The sequence below is a fragment of the Phoxinus phoxinus genome (assembly GCF_949152265.1).
Source record: "Phoxinus phoxinus genome assembly, chromosome: 14".
NCBI lineage: Eukaryota > Metazoa > Chordata > Actinopteri > Cypriniformes > Leuciscidae > Phoxinus > Phoxinus phoxinus.
Genome location: NC_136889.1, coordinates 14,954,255 through 14,974,186, shown reverse-complemented (window position 1 = coordinate 14,974,186; position 19,932 = coordinate 14,954,255). Strand labels below are relative to the sequence as shown.

The 19,932-nt window shown below is 37.2% G+C and overlaps 1 protein-coding gene and 1 long non-coding RNA gene across 3 annotated transcripts in view; one reads left to right on the top strand and one right to left on the bottom strand.

Annotated features, from left to right (window-relative positions):
- Positions 1–19,752, bottom strand: part of fancl (FA complementation group L) — a 21,549-nt gene extending 1,797 nt beyond the window's left edge. Inside the window, exons 1-11 of the mRNA XM_079634198.1 lie at positions 19,354–19,752; positions 19,133–19,191; positions 18,744–18,804; positions 18,357–18,413; positions 18,090–18,187; positions 11,450–11,546; positions 8,153–8,221; positions 2,999–3,149; positions 2,774–2,857; positions 1,170–1,215; positions 762–843 (exon numbers count right to left, since the gene is read on the bottom strand). Of these exons, the coding sequence (XP_079490324.1) occupies positions 762–843; positions 1,170–1,215; positions 2,774–2,857; positions 2,999–3,149; positions 8,153–8,221; positions 11,450–11,546; positions 18,090–18,187; positions 18,357–18,413; positions 18,744–18,804; positions 19,133–19,191; positions 19,354–19,440 (891 nt within the window). The 5' untranslated portion in view covers positions 19,441–19,752. The remainder of the gene's footprint in view (positions 1–761; positions 844–1,169; positions 1,216–2,773; positions 2,858–2,998; positions 3,150–8,152; positions 8,222–11,449; positions 11,547–18,089; positions 18,188–18,356; positions 18,414–18,743; positions 18,805–19,132; positions 19,192–19,353) is intronic.
- Positions 19,700–19,932, top strand: part of LOC307009947 — a 129,230-nt gene continuing 128,997 nt past the window's right edge. For both annotated transcript variants that reach the window (XR_013800132.1, XR_013800133.1), the window contains exon 1: positions 19,700–19,932. This is a non-coding gene — a long non-coding RNA (uncharacterized lncRNA).

Sequence of the window (19,932 nt, the reverse complement as noted above, 5' to 3'; positions counted from 1 at the left end):
ATTACAAGAAAGACTCTTATGGAATTCTAAAAACAAATGAAAAGCATCACTTGTCATATTTTGTATCCCCGAGTCTGATCTAGATTGAGATTCACTCTGCCTGCTGGTGCACGACAGCTCATATTTGTTCCCACAGGGCGGACTCATCAACCCTATATGTGCTTGACCCCCACTTCACATAATCCTCTGACACCTCAGCTAGGCTAGAGAATCTTTACACGTCCACAACCCCCCTCCCCATTCCCGTGCTTCTGCTCTCTTCTCCTCCACTGTCCGTGTTTGCATATTGCTGTTCAGATAATTAGTTGTTTTTTTCCCCCTTTCTTTTTTTTCTGAGCAATCCATTAAAAGGATGGAAGATAAAAATTTCAACATCTGGTCAAGTAAACTTTTCTCGCTTCAGAATGTTAATGATGGTCAAGCATTAATCTGCGGTACAGACTGTGAATAAACACTGTGGCCTTTCAACCTGCGAGCTGAAAGAGAGAAAGCATAAAAAATGCACACAGGAAAAAAGATAAATGGCGGAGCTATGATTAAACAGCTCTTGATAGTGCCGAAGATTCTGCCACCTTTGTTATTGTAATGATCTTATCTGTAAACAACCCAATTAAAGGAAATCCGTACCCACCTCTCCCGATGATAAAAACAAAGAGAAAAGGAGGTGGGTAAAAAAAAAAGAACACTGCAAGCTTCAAATATGATGGTGCTGTGGAACTAATTGTAAGTGGCAGTGTATGAGACGAAAATATGCAACGTACAGATTTTTCGTGGGTGGTAGGCGATGGAAATTCTATCTCCAACACATCCTTCATATTCTGTAGGACACTGCAGTCAGGGTTCCTATGAGGAGAGGAGGAAATCAGACCTTCATGCACTAATTAAACACATACAGTCAAGTCATGATGGTATAATGAATACAGTTCAGTGATTACTGCCCAAAAAATCCAGGATATCACTTTGAGAATCAACGTTCTGGGCCAAAACATTCTCACCACTGGGTTTCAGATTCATTTTATGCTGTAATACATACATCAACTGAAAACTGTCTGCGGTGTGCACATGAAATAGCAAATTTGCATTGAAATATGCAACATCCACTTTGATTTCTCATTAATCATTTTCAACCTCCTTGGGAAAAAAATGAATTGGAAAAGAAGTTTGCTTACCATAAATGCATATTGGCATTCAATTTATTCCGTAAAGGAGTGACAACTGAAAGACACAAGCAGGAGTTAAAATTATTAGCAGATTTGTGGTAACAAATGCCAAAAGGTGCTTTAGTATTAAGTTGCTTTAGTATAAAGTTGATTTAAAAAAAATATCAACAAATGTCTTCTTTATATAATTATAGTAGTATAGACATAATTTAGTCCCCACAAATATGCACAACGGTTCAAATGTTTGGGATCGGTTAGATTTATTTAAATGTTATGATCACAAAGGCTGCATTTAATTTATCTTCAGTGTCACACGATCCTTCAGAACCATCATACATTTTTAACAGGATTCTTTGAATAGAAAGTTCAGAAGAACGGCATTTATTTAAAAAGGAAAAAATTTAAACGTTACAAATGTCTTTACTAACTTGATTAATTTAATGATCCTTGCTAAATGAAAGTATGAAATGCTGAAAAAATACTGTAAAAAAACTAATACTGTAAAATAAAAGGTTTGATGAGATATATATATATATATATATATATATATATATATATATATATATATATCATCAAACCTTTTTTTACAGTATTGGTATGTTGATGACCTTACGGTAAGCTGTTATCTGTTCTGTCACATCTTTAATTATTCATTATCAAAACCTACACACTTATCTATGTTTTTGTAATAGCAATACACACTGGACTTCATAATGTTTGCAAAGCACTGGGGGACAAAAATGCCATCAACATAAATCATATCAATCAATCTGCATGGCAAAAACAAGCCCGAGGGAGAGTTGTATATGAAGGCAAGAAGTGCACTCACCCCCCCTAATGTAGCCGAGCAGTTTCAATTAACTCTACCTCATCTCTCATTCAGCGTTCCTCACCTGATCGCAGAACGCTGACAGACAATGCACGGCCGCGTCATTTCTTACCTCTAATCTCTATTCTCTAGTAGAAATGCCACAGCAGCGCGGGCGAAAGAACAGGACATTTCCTACTGTGACAAACAGTCTGACAGAAAGGGAAATATTCAAATAATTCAAATAAAACGCGCTCATCATGGCTGTTCCACCCGAGAGATCAATCTGGGAGGGACGTGATAGCCGCACTCTCTGTTTGTCATTTGTAAATGCAAAAAGCAATATTTCTGTCTGACCCCGCGCTCGGAGGGTCCGCGACTGCCACCGTCTTGACTATTGAAGTGTGGATTTAATATCAATGAATAACATTGCTAGGCAACCGACAATGTGTTCTGTGTGCCATTGTCAGCCAAGCATGACCTTGGATTTAAAGAAACAATCACGGAGGCTTAAATAGTGCAAACTGACCTCCATTCCAGCACCATCTCACTCGAAATCTAAAAGCACATTGCGCCGCAAACATATTGCGGGCTGTCAGCTCGGCCGCTCCAGCTGTAGCGGTCCTGTCTAAATGCAGTAAAGCATTTACAGCATGTGCACTTATGTACGGAGGTAATTGAAAAACAAGAGCACGAGAGGGAGGCACGAGTTCCTCACACACGAGCTGCCTCTCACATGCAGGAAACCGTAATAAAAGCTGTATGGAGATAAACAGAGAGATTTGCAGATATGAAAAATGCCTACCGTGCTCAGCCCCGAGCAAACAGCACTCCGGCAGCATTTTGGGGTGTCTGGGGTCAATTTGTACCTTTATTGAGACGTTGTTTCCTGGGGAAGAACAGCGATATGGCAGCTTAATATCATGGGAAATCATTGTTGATGGGCATAGTTGGATGGATGGCAGGAAAATGTGGTGATCTGCAAATAATGAGATTTAAATAGTAAGTAGTAATATGAATGTAATGTTACCGATGGCGATCCTTCTCATGGAGTCTGCTTTTGTGGGTTTTTCTGGTTCCAACACCCATGTCTGCTCATCTATCTCATCCAGAACCGACCAGAACTCAGACAGAGCCTCAACGTTTATCAGGAACTGACTGTGGACAACGGCCAAGGTGCTCTGGGTGTAGAAGAAAGGGCAATATATTAGTTTAAAATGCATTTTTCCTGCTTGAGAGTTGGTTTTTGACTTTATTTAAAGGGACTAATTCGCCAAGAAATCCACCTAACAATGGTAAATTTGACCACACCTTTAGTCAATTAATCAGCTATCAGCATGAAGAACGACATTTCCAGTTTAAAGTTGCAATGAAAAAGAGGAAAAGACAAATCTTTTCTTTAGTATTGCGACATCCATCCAAGTGTAACATCTTATAGAAGAAGAAGAAAAAAAAGAAGTAGGCCAGGGAGTTAGTTCTATCCATTGGTTGTTGGTTGGATCTAAATGTGAGCTTGCAATCAATGTTTAAAGTCCGCGTGAACCGGAAGTTGCAAACAACTTTTCTCCAGTGTTGTGACGTATTTCCCAGTGAAATGGAATATTGAACAGAGGGCAGGGTTTTACTTCAGCGCTCCTCCTCTCCATCTCTGCTCACAGCAGACTAACGGTATGAGGGGAGTAGTTAAGCGTTTTCAACCCAAGCCGTCAAACTGACGTCATCAGAAAAGGAACGCCATTCCAGACCGAAAGTAACTTTTCAGATTTTGATTAAAGATAACCATGGCAAACTATTTTTTTCTCTGTATTAACTTCCACGGATGTATTGTTCACCACAAGACTAGTAATATGTGCTAACAAAGTAAATAGGGTCAATTTTGATTTCATGTCGACTTTAAGCAGACTAAATGATTGGAGAACTCCAGCATACTTCACCAGAGTGAAGTCTGTCATTTCACTGGAGTTTTGATTAGAAAATAGAATAAAAAAGATTAAAATAAATAAACAGGCATGGATGATTTGTTAACAATAAGATCAATATCATGAATTTAGAAAATATATAATAGATTTAATTTCCTGCCAACTGATGTAAAGTAGGTGTAAAACGATTGTATTGACCAAATTTAGACGTGCATGTTGTATTTACAGTCAAATCCACACACATCTGTTTGAATGGACATGGTGCCTCTCAGTCAGCGGTTGTACTCTCAGAAGTGCCTAGATGCTAGAAATAGTATCCTTTTAAATTCTCATGCAACTCTTGATATGCAGGAACAACATTGTTTTTTCTTTCTTTCTTTTTTTTCTGACATTGGCTGAGCTGTCTTTAATAACTCCTGAACACTTCTGCATATGGAAGATGTTGATACTGTCCACATGTCTGGTTTCATATCACTGCTTTATACAAACTCTTCAGCCCTCTGCCATCAACACTCGGGGAGGAAAAGGAAAAAAAAGAAACATTCCCACTGAAGTCTTGCCAAGTCTTCATCAACGACCTGTCAACAAACCATTGATTAAAGCACCAACCAAGAACAAATCAAATATAAAAAGTGACTGAACAGGAAAAGACCAAAACGCATACATCAGCAAACAAGAGAAATCCAGCGATAGCGTTTGATCACTGAGGATCACAGACGACCCATCTACGGTTCAGCATAACGGCTTCCTCTAATTCTAACATATACAAACACAGTAGGCCTCTGTTTCCTTTGGAGCTGTCCAGTGGTGAGGCAGAGCTAATGGTTTGAGTATGGCCGCTCATAAATCACAGCTGATGATTGACAGCTGATGGAGTTTGGCCCCGTTTCACTCCACGCTGTCAGAGTGAGGGTGTACAGGTCGCCCACGCCGCTCTGACCTCTGACCTCAGACCCACACTCCTCGCTTTCCACGAGCTGCCAACTCAAGGTCTTTAATCTCAGCCCAGAATCAGAACGCTTTAGTCTGGACACCAGATCCTCTCAGCTCAAAGCCACGACCAGTGCTTTATTTATTTGTTGTGCTGTTTAAGATGAATAGGCTTATTTAGTGTGAAAGAGATGACAGCAGCTGCATTGAAATTTGTATCATCAAAACTTTCAAACATCCCAAATGATGCCACTGTACGAAATTAAGTTTGCAAACATCGCTGAAGGTTTACATCCCAATTTAAATTATGGAAAAGATCATTTAATTATCTTGTCAATTTAATTTGCCCAGTGTTTTAGCAGAAAAGTGAAAAAAAAAAGACTGTCAAAGTTAACTTAAGATATAAATTAAATATGCAATATACATTTGTGATTAATTAAAAACACCAAAAAGAACTAATTGTAATAATTATTCCACTGACGGACAGTTTTAACAATAATAAATATAAAAAACGAAATCCATCCTTTATTTTTAAAGGCTAGAATAAATAAAATAAGATAACATTAATATATATATACACATACACACATTATTGTTTTGCTTTACTGTATATATATTTTTTTTCTTTTTCTTTTTTTCTTTTATTTAAAGTATTTTTTCTCATCTTTTATATTTCCAGATGGGGGTCCCTCACAAAGACCGCTTTATCATATTTGGGGGTCATAGGCATTAGAAAGTTTGAAAACTCTTGCAGTAGTCAGTCAAAAAAGCTGCAGCATAATATAAAGATAATGTAAACAACATTCTAAAAAAAAAAGAGATATACGAAAAACAAGCAAACGGTAAGTCTAGATGTACACAGACGGTGTATTATTAGTCATCTGTGTACTTTTGTGGTGATCCGAGAGAAAACTGGATTGATTTTAGATTGTGAGATGTTAAATCGCATTTGTCAACAATAATTTTGAACCATTGTAATACCTCAACCACATAATACAGCCAATCTCAGCTGATTTAAGAGGGACATGACTGGCTGCATTTTAGAGGATACGATCTCATGTGTTTTTCTTTTGTCACATAATTTGTGTGTGCTGACGTTGATTATGTGCCTGATTCTCTGATACATTTCCATACATGTTAAATTGGAGAGCACAGAGGCAGAGCTGAATGAAACACCCAGAGCTGGTAATTGAACATAACAAAACAAATCAAATTACTTCTGTTTTTAGACAGTAGCACTAGGGCAAGGGATGTGCAGACAGCCAAATCAGAAAAACAGCATAGTAATCTGGATTGGTTAGGGGAAATCTTTGTTAAAGCAAGAACATGTTAATGTGAATGAGCTTTCCCTGATGCCACACAGGACCGGATGCTCTGATATAGGAGAGAGAGCATGAAACAAATATGATGGGTCGATGTGCCAATACAGCACGAACAATTTAGCATTGCACAGGTGCAAAGACACAGCAATTATTTCCCAATTAATGCCGGTTGTGTGATTATAGTTATGCTTTTATTTAAATATATGGTGCAGGCGAGATGTCCTCATAATTGAATTTCTCTTGGAAATGTGCCCGAAATGTGGAATGGCACAATGGATTCCTCCCCAGTGAGGTGACAGCGTGCTTACTGTTCTGTTAACTCTCCCAATTAGGTCCATCCTCATAATGTTCAATGGTGCATTTTCAGTCATTTAGTGAACAAGTGTCAAGTAAATAAATCAATAATTGCACACAAAGAAGTATGTATTCATTAATGCCCGTGGTCTATAATTGTGATTGTTAAGGAACCACTACATAAAGAAGCAATGCTGGGCTAAACTATTTACATAAAACATTAGTGGGGCAGTGTGAGTACTAACATTATAATAATAATATAATAATTCATTATCATTGTATAGGGTTGGATCAATTCAATACCACAATTTTGGCTTCTGGTATCTCAGTATAGCTGATAAATGGATACCTTTGGCAACAAATGAACAGTCTTTAGCGATTAAATGGAACTAGCACTGTCACTACATTATATAATTAAATGGTAATAATTTACATGTTTAATTTCCATCATTTTGTAGTACAAAACTAATAATTATAATAAAATTACTTATTAAATGAGCAGAATGAATACAATATATTATAAATAGCTTGATAAAATGAACATTGTGTATGCAGTGTAACATCAAAAGTGACTGTAAATGCAATTAAAGGCATTTAATAATGACTGTCTATATTAAAATAGAAAACAATAAACAATAAAATAATATTTCACAATTACATGTTATACATAATTTATTTTTGATTCGATAAATGCAAAGCATAAAAGGCTTTTCCGAAAGCATTAGAATACTTTACCGACCCCAAACTTTTGAACGGCATTGTATTTACTTTTTTGAAATAGGATGAGGGGTTAAAATTCATGCAGAGAGCATTGTTTCTCTTTGTGCACTTCGGGAGTAGGGTCCGGGCGGCTGGTTGAGTGTAAATCCCACTGAGACACACCTGCACCGCTGTGTCCGCCACAGAACAAAGAGAACACCCCGCCAAATCTCCTGATCCATAGTATACATTATTACTCACAAACTCACTGACTCTCCCACAAACACACACAGTCAGTTCAGCGCAGGTAATCATCACTCATTCAAATGTACGTGAGAGGCAGGCAGACAGGCCTTTCTCTTCCCTGAACAGAGAAGATGCATCAAGACATCAGCAGCGCAGCAGGGCTTCGGCCGACAGAAGGCTGCTGTGTGCTGAGCTGGTCTTCTCTGTCAGAGAGCCATGTTCCACTGCCATCCCTCACCCAGCACAACGCACAACCCTCCCTAACTCACACCACTGCTGTGCAATATGCCAAGTCGCTTTCATCCACCTCAAAGTAATTGGAGCAAACGTATGACTGAAGAGGAGCCTGTTTTTCAGGGGAGGAGGCGAAAACAGAGGACGATGATAAAAAGAAAACGACAGTGAAAAATGGGTCTCCGTTCTCGCTTTTAATTGTTATACGTAAGAGGAAACTCGTCGAGGCTCATTAGAGGCCGCTAACACGTGTAGCTTTCCAGATCGCTGTCCTGTCGGTTTATTTGGCTCTGTTTGAGCCTTTGTGAGAGGAGTTATTGTTTTTTTTATGGAAGCAACATCAAAGCGGCGGCGGAACGGAGCACCTTTCATCAACAAAAACACCTTTTAAATGCCAAAAAACTTTGTTCATTAAAAACATTGTACTTTAATTGCTATTTAAAAAAAGACCAATTTTGGTAATGTGATAAAAAGCCAAATCAACTGTTCAGTAACAATATTTCTGTTCAAAAAAAGTTTAAGTAATTACGGTCTATGTACCTGAGAGGTCCACGTGATGACCAAGGGAACAGGAAGATCGGCAGAAAACTCCGGGGCCTCAGCTGGATACTGAAAAAAAAAGAGTAAAAAAAAAAAAGAGAGACATTGATAATCTTGGTTTAAAACAGTATACGTGGTAAAAAGGTAGTCATTTAGCAGATGCTTTTATCACTCAAAAATGTTAATGGAAGTCTGGTATGGTATTTTTTTAAATATTAAAGTATAAAAGTTAAGATTTAGGTACGCATTCATGTTTTTATAATTCTATATTACTGTTTTGTTTTATTTGTTAAAAGGTGAAAGTATAAGATTTTTTATTTTTATAGAAATGACAGTAAAGACCATTGAATACTGTTATTGTTACAAAAGATTTCAATCTCAAATAAATGCTGTTCTTTTGATCTTTCTATTTGTCAAAGACTTAAAAATACATATATATCATGGCTTCCACAAAAATATTCAGCTGCAGCACAACTGTTTTTAACATTGATAATAAGAAATGTTTCATGAGCACTAAATCAGCATATTAGAATGAAGACTAATATGACTGAAGACTGGTAATGGCTGCTGAAAATTCAGCTTTGCCATCACAGGAATAAAACACATTTTAATATATATATATATATATATATATATATATATATATATATATATATATATAGGTGAGTATAAGAGACTTCTTTCAACAAAAACAAAAAATAATAATAATTAAAAAAAACTTACTGACACTGTATATAAACATTGAACGATGGAGTATATTATATCCACTATTAATATAAAATAAATTATATAATAAATTAGCACAATTTGAATTAGAATAATATTAATAATTTATATGTAATCAATACATTAATAATTATTTTAATTATTAATAATGTATAAATTATTAAATTAATACATTAATATAAATCATTTTGTATTTCAACACACCATATCCACTCTCCACGCTGAAAGACTAGGTGAGCTTTCCACTCCTGAAGGCCTTACTTATTCATCCTCTTTAAGCCTAAAATTCTCTTACATATATTTCCACACTACAACCAATAAAACAACTATGAGTATGACCCCACAACCCACATTTACACCAGCAGCAGAGATGCCTTTACTGGCTCCTGTTGAGTAAGCTGGCGCTGGGTGACGCAGGGCCTTGTGAGAGGATGAGCAGATGTGAGGTGGGTAGATCACAGCTATTTTTAGCACCCAGCAGGACGGTGGGCAGGTGGGCACAGGGGGCTTCTCACGCCCTGCTGAATCTCATCAGGACCCGTGCAGTGTCCGCAAGGAGCCACTGGCATCTATACCATGTCTCCACTTCCAATGCCAAACAGAGCTCACTCACACAGCCCGACCCTCAGACTAAACTACTCACACGCCACAATTTTCTGCTTCTTCTGTGGCCCCTGTAATCACCTTATAAGGATCACTCATGGTCTTATCTGTGCCACAGCATCCCTGCACACTCTCTCGCCTCTCCTTCAGGCCCTGCCACAATCTCACGGCTCCATCTCTCAACATAATCTTACAGTCACAGCACATTAGTGCCACCTGCTTAAAGTTAGATACTAAAACCAAAGTTCTGCTCCTTTTGCAGTCCAGCAGAGACTGAGGATCTAGATACCAAAAGCGGTGTGAACTTATCCTGGTACATTTGCATCTATGACCCACACAAATTATTGATCTGCAAAATGACAAAATTATTTTAGCTTTTTTGTAGACCTTAATGTCAAACTCATTTAATAAAAAAGGGGGATTTTTTTTATTTATTCAAAAAGTGGCTGAGTTACGTCATATTTACAAACACAAACACATATGCGCACAGTCGCACAGACACACACATTGGGTTTCCACAGAATATGCAGTTTGTACAGTATAAAAATCATTGTGTTTAACCCCTATCCTACCCCAAACAAAACACTTTGCATCCTTATTTCAAAAATCACTTGGTATACACACACGCACACACACATCTTGTGTGTGTACGCACGCACGCACACACAGTTCAACTACAACTACAGTTCAAAAATTTTATGTCAGATATTTATTTCAAATAAATGTTTTTCCTTTGAAATGTCTATTCATCAAAAGAATGACAAACTTATTGGTTTCCACAAAAAAATATTAAGCAGCACAACTGCTTTCAAAATGGATCATAATAAGACATTATTCTTGAGCAGCAATTCAGCATTTTGAAATGAAGACTAGAGTAATGGCTGCTGAAAATTCAGCTTTGCCCTCACATGAATACAGTTTAAAATGTATTATAACAGTTTGATTTGAACAGTTTAAATTGTAATATATATATATATATATATATATATATATATATATATATATATATATATATATATATATATATATATATATATATTATATAGTGAGCATACGTTACTCCTGACCCAAACTTTTAAATGGAAATGTATACTGTAGAGGTCAAAAGTGATTTCATCCAAATATTATTAAACATTTGTTAAAGACTTTGTAAGCATATTTTGTAGTTGTGCTTGGAGTCAGTTTTTTTATTTGTGATAATGCAATTAAACATGCCAAATTGTGCAGACATAATATTTGGCTTGGCTGCCATACAAAGAAATTATGAACACAAGAGAGAATCAAGAGAGAGTCAACAAAATATTAATAACTGATTTTTCCTATGAGCTTTTTTGTTTTTCTATAAAAAAAAATTCCCGCATAGTAAAATAAAACTTGTGGCCTGTATACTTGCCAAAACCAGCATTTTGACATTATTTTGTGTGTATTTGACTGTTTAAGTGCAATAAGCTACTCAATTTAGTACTGAGAGGCTGCTTTATGTGCGCAAACTTTGGGTGTGAGCAAACAAAATCGGCGGGAATGAGTAAAAGACACAATACACGCAATCCCATGCCGGAATTCAAGCCCTGTAACACTAACAATATTCATCCGTTTGTGTCAGACAACTCTCTGTCAGAGAAATGAGAGAGCAGCTGGTATTGTGTCTCTATTCTGCGTAAAATAAGTACTGGAAGATTTTCAGATATTTTAGTAGGCCTATCGATATGTATAGAAAAATCTATATTTCTGACAACACAATGTCTGACAACATTGCACTTTATTATTTCAGATGCCTTTTTAAAAGACAACAATTGAAAAATGTATATATTATATATATAATTCTACCCGCTAAAGTGGCTAGTAATGACTGCGTTTACACACTACTGCTGAAATCCCGCCATATTTGGTGGGTGTTAATGTCAAATAAATGTGAAATAAAGTTTTACCAAAATAAGAAATAAAACAGGGCTTGACCCTTGGCTTCACCTTAGACTTGAGCTTGATTGTAATAGCGTGCTGACGACCTGCAGAGTCCTCTGCCTTCATCTTGAGTGTGCGGAACTCTGCATCGATAAAGAGCAGCCTGCCAAGACAGATCAATAGCATCACACATACAACACACATCAGACAGATCAACAGTGGATATGTTGTAAGTAAAAACATAACAGGGATATGTAATTTTTGGTCATTCATGCTCCTCAGATGTGTATACAATCCTCTCTCCCAGCAAACGGTGCTGAAAATCAACTACAGCGACCACAGATTTATTGCTAAAATCCCAGCACCTCACAACACACTCGTATTTCAGCAGCTTATTTACGAGTCGTGTAACACAGCATATCGTGGTTAGTTTATACATGCACACTTTGCTCTGAGTGTTCCCATCGGCAGAAACTGCAGGATCACATATCCACATTCTGTCCCTCAACACTTAAATCCACATAAAAACTCTGGAAGAACTTTGACACATTTCGTTGGCTCACACTCTCTTCTGCTATTACAGCAGAATATATTCACTGTACATTAAATGAAAATTCTGTCGTTAATTACTCACCCTCATGTCGTTCCAAACCTGTAAGACCTTCGGTCATCTTCGGAAAACGAATTAAGATATTTTTGATGAAATCCGAGAGCTTTCTGACCCCCTATAGGCAACAACGCACTTGGGTGGTTGACGTGACGCTACATTTTTGCGTCCATGGTGACAAATATTAATAAAAATGTATAATATTTCATTAAAATGTCTGTTGTTATATACAGTTTAATCTTCTAGAACTAATACATCTGTAATTAATGAGTATTATAATTAAAATATGTAAATATTTAGTTTTAAACATGACATTTGTCCTCTGGTGTGACTGTCCGGGGTAGCTTTGCTTATCTTAAAATTACTGTAATTAAATGAAAAATAAGTCTAAATACATTAAAATACTTGAATAGATGTTATAGAGGTGTTAACTTAATGAAACTAAAGGTTATAAGTCATAAGGTCCCCATTTAGAATAATTGTGACACATTACATTTTGTCCGCAAAAGTGGTGTCCACCTGGTGTGACGCCATTCTGTAGATATAAAACGGGCATTAATTTTGGCACCTTATTACTGAGAAGGGCCCTTCTTCATCCAGGAAGCACAGTAGACCTCACTGGAGTACATGGACTGCCCAGAAGGTGAGTTCTGTTTAAAATATTTTCATAATATTGCTATTTCCATGCACTGTTGGAAATGGGATCCATTACGCTGTCCTTTGGTGTGACATAATCTAAGTATTGATCTGAAAATTTTCAGCAATTTATATTTATTGACTATTGAAAATAATGTAAATCTTAACACTGTTAGTCAGGATTGAAGACTGTGTCTCATACAGTTAGGCCGCAAACTGGCCTTAATCTTGAAAATGTCCACTGGTGTGACAGCACTGTCCTGTAGTGTGACATGAAATCAGTGTCACACTGGTGGACATGACTGTCACACCAGTGGATGTAAACATTCTTTGTTCCTATAAAATAACCAAAATCAGACAGAAATCACGAACAAACCAGATATATTTGAATCCTGCATTTATTAGCTTCTTGAATCAGATGAAGAGATGTGTAGAACAGCCTTATGGTCTGGTTGGTTCACGTGAGATGATTGACAGCTTTAGAAACTAATCATATCATGCTGATGTCATAGCTGACGCGAATCAGGAAGAGGAGAGTCATTGCTAGCTCAGTTAGCTGTTTTAAGCTCTTGAGATCGTACATTTTAATGCGATATGAATAGAAATGTTATGGGAACGGATTGGGCGGTACCGCCCAAAATTGCATACTTTTACATGTGTAATTATCTTAAAAACTGTTAGTGATAGAGAGGTGCGGTCTTTTTTGCCGCATTCCTCATATTCCGCTGAAAACAGTGGTATCCAGTTTGTACAGACTTCCTTGTTGCGTAATACCACTGCGTAAAAAGGCCAATGAAATCGATGTTTGCTAGGCAGATTCCACGCGCATTTTTCAAGAAAACTGAAAATGGTACAATCGGAAAACTGGTTGAGGAGTTCAACAAAGAGTTGGACGGTATTGCTATCCATCAATTCAACTGGCTTCACCAGGCACAGAAATTCAGGCATCTTAAAGAAAATCTAAAAGACAACGAAATGGTTCTGCATGTAGACTTTTCCGAAAATTATGCCTGCAAACTAAACACGGAAATTCAGTCATTTCATTTTGGAGGAAACCGGCAGCAGGCATCCATCCATACAGCAGTGGCTTACACATTCACAGGCTCACAATCCTATGCCACAATCTCTGACTCTGTCAGCAACAACGAACGTGCTGTGTGGGCCCACCTCAAACCAGTGGTACAGGAAATGATTGCAAACTCTGGGCACAAGATTGACACGCTTCATGTGTTGAGTGATGGTCCAGTCACCCAATACAGAAACAAGGCAAATTGTTACCTTTTGAGCAGTGTACCCTACACATGGAGACTGAAACGAATCACCTGGAATTACTCAGAGAGAGCCCATGGGAAAGGTGCACCCGATGGAGTTGGGGGATCAGTGAAACGCATGGCAGATAACCATGTCCATGGGGGGCAAGACATACAAAGCCCTAAGGACCTCTATGAGTTCCTAGCCCGAAAAGAGGTCCCAAACATAAAATTCAAATGGATCGATGAGGCAGATATCCAGGTGTTCAACGAGATGTTGCCACCTTCTGTCCCGAAAGTACCTGGCATCTTAAACACACACCAAATACTTTCCTTCTCTGCTGGAGAGATCTTCTATAGGGCTCTAAGCTGTTTCTGCCGCTACCCAGAGATGTGTAACTGCTTCTCTCCAAGCAAGATGAGGCTTGCCTGTGAAGTCCAAGAGACCCAGCCTGAGAGTCCCAGTAGTGGAGAGGAAGAGGAGGAAAAGTCTGACGACAAGTACACTGTAGGGAAATTCGTCATTGTCCGCTATGACAAGAAGCCATTTGTTGGTCAGATCACACAACTAAATGCTGAGCACATTGAGGTCAATTGCATGGTGCAAATTGGCAGGAAAAACACATTCAAGTGGCCTGCTAGGCGAGACTGCATTATGTACAGCAAGGACCAACTTGTCAGTGTCATCTCTGAGCCAGAGCCCCACCAGCGTGCAGCCCAACTCACCAAATATGACTGGCTGCTGTTCAATGAGGTGTGAAAGGAGGATGAGTCCTTAAACTCTAAAACACTACTTTTTTTCTTTTTTGTATTTCACAGTGTACTCTGTATGAATTATTTTTATGAACCACAGGATGTTTTGCTGTTTTATTCTGTATTAATTATTTTTATGAACCACATGATGTTTTGCTGTTTTATTCTGATCAATTCCATTTATGGTTATGAAATGTGACAAGGTGGCCCTATAACTTAAAGCTTACCTTTTTATTTTAGTGAATTTTAAAATAAATTTGAACAAGTAATAAGCCAGGTGAATTTTGTTTACATGTTAATATTATGTTGCTAAATGTTACGATAGCTCCCAGGTCTTTTTTATGGGAATGTTGGTTTCTTCTTCTTTCTTCTGACTTTATTGTACAAAACACATTTGAACTTGAAGTTGTACCTTTGTTTTAATGAATTGTTTTAATTATCTGAACAAGAAATAATAAATGTGACTTTGTACAAAACAAGGGCATACTGGTACTTTTTGTTGTCCAATGGTGTGACGAAATGTCCTGTGGTGTGACAAACTGAATTATAAGTGGAAAAGGCATTTAAATGCACAAATTTATGTAAAAGGTGTTGAATAGTATAATAATAATATCATCACTGTGCACATATAAGGATGGAATGAAACTTCATTAGGTTTTATACAAATGATAATGAATATAATCCAGACGTTTGGGTAAAGTCCCTATGTGTACATTTTATAGTGGGATAATAACATGATTGTGAATTTTTATTGGTTACTTTTGATGTGGGAATGTAATTAGGACAAATTGATTAGGATTGTGCATATTTGTATTATCTGTCACACAATCTCTGAATTGAATATTAACATAAAAAATGTTGTCACACCGGTGGACAATTTTTGGGACTACCACACAAAAAAGTTAATAAAATGCTAAATTAATAAGGAATTAGAAAGGGACACATTCAGTTTTGAGTTATTCACATATTAAGCAATATAATTATAAGACATTTGACATGCATTTTAGAAAAAAATGTTTTCCCACTTTGGATTTGAGTTCACGTCAACCACCCACTTACCACATTCAAGCCCCAGAAAGGTAGTGAAGTCATCGTTGAAATAGTCCATGTGACTACAGTGGTTCAACCTTAAGTTTATAAAGCTAGGAGAATACTTTTTGTGCGCAAAAAAAACTTTATTCAACATTTTCTTCCCTTCTGTGTCAGTCTACAACGCTGTTCACGTGAGCACCATGACGCATGCGTGTGATGCTGACGCAGGAGCCGGCCAATACTGAGCCGGTGTTCTGATGTAGAACCAGGAAGCGCTGCACTGTGTTTACAACGTGAACAGCATCAGAGATCGACACGGAAGAGAATAAACTGTTAAATAAGTCAGTATTTTAGTTTCTTTTGTGCACAAAAAGCACCTCTCCTCATAAAATTAAGGTGGAACCACTAGTCACATGGACTATTTTGACGATGTCACTCTTTACTACATTTCTGGTGCTTGAAAATGGTAATTACGTTGCTGTCTAATACTAAGGGTCAGAAAGCTCTCGGATTTCATCAAAAATATCTTAATTTGTGTCCCGAAGATGAACGAAGGTCTTGGAATGACATGAGGGTGAGTAATTAATGACAAAAAAAATCATTTTTGGGTTAATTAACCCTTTAACACAACATATTTTTTACTAACTCATGCACTCAAACATGTGGACGGCCCACAATTATTTCTCACTTTTTATTAAACTTTGAGGGGGATCCCCCCCCCCCTTTTAATTAGAAATTAAAGTGAGAAGTAGTGATGCGCATGAGCTATCAACTTCTTGAGAACAATTAAATGCCTTTATATTTGTAAATACTGTTTGCATTACAGATCAACCTGCAAACACGCGTGATTTCTCTGTTCTACTGTTCAAAGTGATCTTAATGCTCAGTCTGTTTCTCTCACAACCCATGAAGCATAGGGACGAATCTTTTGCATCACATTCAATTACATGAGCTTTTGGCACAAAAATCACACCAATCATTCATTTCCTCGAAATTGAGATCTCTTTTCAGAGCTGGAACCTCATTCAGCCTCTTTGCATTCTACAGGGATCTCCCGCCACAGTATCAGGCCTTGCTGGCGTTCACCTCAGTTGATTGAAACAGCTTGACGGCTCAATGTCTTGCTGGGAGGATTGATGAGAGCATTACATTTGCAACTAGAAAATCAGCTCCCCTCATAAATGGCGAAAGGAACATTTGGCATGTTTGCATACAAACAGGCCATAGATGAAAGCATAAAGCCTTACAAAAACAAAACAACAAAAAAAGAAATCGGAATAGTAAGGGAAAACATAAACTGTAATACCGCCAAGCCCGCTTTTTGCGAAGACTTCTCATCACAACTTTCCAGATATGCAAAAAGCCAGCTGCTGAAAATAGTACAGTTATTCCATTCTCACAGGTGCCACCAGGGATCATGAGTTTTAAGATATAACTGCTGGCTGGCGTGAGATGGTGAGGAGACCAGCCAATAGGAAACCTGCTCAGGTGTCATTATCTTGGCGGGGTGTTAAAAGACCACAGCGAGAAGCCCAGCGCTTCTCTCTCATACATGTGCAAGGTGTGACAACCTCTCACCATGGCACCTATGCACCAATTGTCAAAAAAAAATCTGAACAGTTTCAGATGACGATGTCAGACCAAATGCAATATCTCACAGTAAAATGGGAGCAAACTGGGATCAAAGTCAAAATATTCAACTTTCATTTTCTTATGACCTAACGCTTTGCTGCGGTACTTCAAATAGCACACTTAGAACGCACTATAAAGCAGCCGGAGACTGATGTTTTGTAATTTCCTAAATATCTGACTCTTTTGAACTATTCTGGGGATAAGAGGGGAGAACAGACCTGACCCCATCTATACAGTAATTAACAGTAAATGTGGCTTCTTCAAGGCAACTAAAACTCATTAAAATGACCAGGTTCTGCGGCACTTCCCCCTTCCTAAACCAATCAGGGTCCGCAACTGTGCCGGACTTGAGGCTATTAACAGAGACACGAATTAAGGATCTTAATTAATCTCAAGTGCATTTACAGATAGCGCTTGTGTATAATACTTCTGACCGCAATTCAGGTCTGAAATGTGCACCTTATTTCCAGCCTAACTTTTCAGCCAACATTTCCCCATTAAACTTGAGAGTGGGTCTCCAATTAGACCAATTTGCATTTGCTAATATCATAATTATATCTTTGGACATTAATAGAAAGTGGAAAATGAGAAGCCTAGTGAAATCACAGCTTGATACATGGCTGACAGACACCACATTAGCCTCTGTTACAAAGTGAGCAATGTGACATGATGTTTCCATGAAAAGTTGACGACAGTACGTGCCATTTATGTCCTTACAGTAATGCAAAGGATTTGGTCCTATATGTAATTATAAGAGAACACAATGAAAAGCACTAGGCCACTAGAAACATCATACTTATCCCATCCTAAGATCTCCATCTCGGTTATCAGCTGGGAATAATACTGAGGTGGTGAGAAGGACTGACATCCTGGTTGGCTCTTCAACGCCACTTCCTGATAATAGACAAGTTCATAATGAGAATCATTTATTCAATCTGCGGGACTCATGTGCTTATTATGGTAATATGGTGCTAAACATTACATCATGTATAACATTTGTCAACATGAATATGGTAATGTTCAACTCCAGGGATAAAACATGCAATATTTTAGCAATACTTACCAATACTGTTCTGAGTTCCAGGATAAAAGCCATCAAATTAGTTGAATGCTGTAATCTCTGTAAAAAGGAAAAAAATGCAATTCAAATGTTTTGATTAAACTACTACATACAGAATAGCAAAACCAGCACCTGTCATTTGACTAATGAGAGTGACCATTAGAGTTAATTTTTTATAATTTTAAATTCATAAGAAAATAATGAACTTTAACTAGTTAGGGTACCGCATAAATCTAGGCAGGGCAAATCATAAATCTAATCTTTTCACCCTAGAGGCACATGGAAAATGATTTTTTTTTTCTCCCCTCGACAAACATTATGTGTTAATTAAGACGTATTTCTTGAATGATGAGAAATAGCTGCAAACTATTTGCCTCTGATTTATTGTACCTGCTTCACAATATGTTGATAACCATGAAGTAGCCGTTTCATTTGCCAGCAACAATGTAATCTGCAAAACAACCAAAGAAAATAATAATAATAATAATACTTAAACCTTTGAAATTATGAAAATTAATAAAATAATTAATGCAAAGTAAGTGTTTATATATGATTTAATAATTGTACTGGCTCAATAAGACAAAATAAGCACTTATATATATATATTTATTTTTTATTTTTTTACATAAAACATATGACCATGTCTTGTATCTGGTCCAATGTTCTTTACATGTGTTATGTTTACATTTGTTATATTACATTGTGTTGGTATTCTTGGATATTTAAATAAATAAATAAATAATGCACTCATCAAATAAACCATATTATTACAATCATACTTTGCCTGTTTCATCTGATGATCAGGGGGTAGAGATATTCTTATCCTGAAGTCTTTTTCCTGTCAAAGATTAACGTTAAATAATAAGAAAAATGTGACACTTGTGACATTCAACTAACTGTTAGCCTATGTGATTCACGTGGCATAACATATTCACACTGTAAACGTATATTCACACTTAGTAAAAGACTGTGAGGCGTTGAGATGCGAAACTTTCCTTACCAGCACTGTGATGAACCCGTCATAGACTGTCTTCTCCTTATTAAGCGCAATGATCATGGGGCTTTCTCTCATCAGCAAACAGCTCATGATGAAACATAAACACGTCAAAGCACAGGATGACTATAAACCGCTCGCTAAACACTTAAATGTCTCGACAGTAAACCTAATAATTTAAACACAGACAGAAGCTTTTTGTGTAGATTACAGTCAATCGCTGCTATCAGGAGCTTCTTCCGCTGTTGTTGTTGTTGTGATACACTGACTGCAGGCAAAGCGAAAGTAACTTCCCGCGAAAAGACTCGAGCGTCACTGACGTCATAAAAGTTTGAATGACCAAACTTTATTTGAACACATTTGGAAACGAATTTAACCAAATAAGGCTGTTAGGATTTGAATAAACTAATCATCAGTTACATTGTCTGCTATGTGTACACGTTCAGAATCTCTCAACATCTCGTGAAGTAAAAGTTGTATTGTCCAATATATGAAGTTTAGGATTACTTTATCACTTGATGGATGTTTATATTCGTTTCCTTCAATTAAAGAGATTGGCTTTAACAATTAAAACGAGCGTAACAG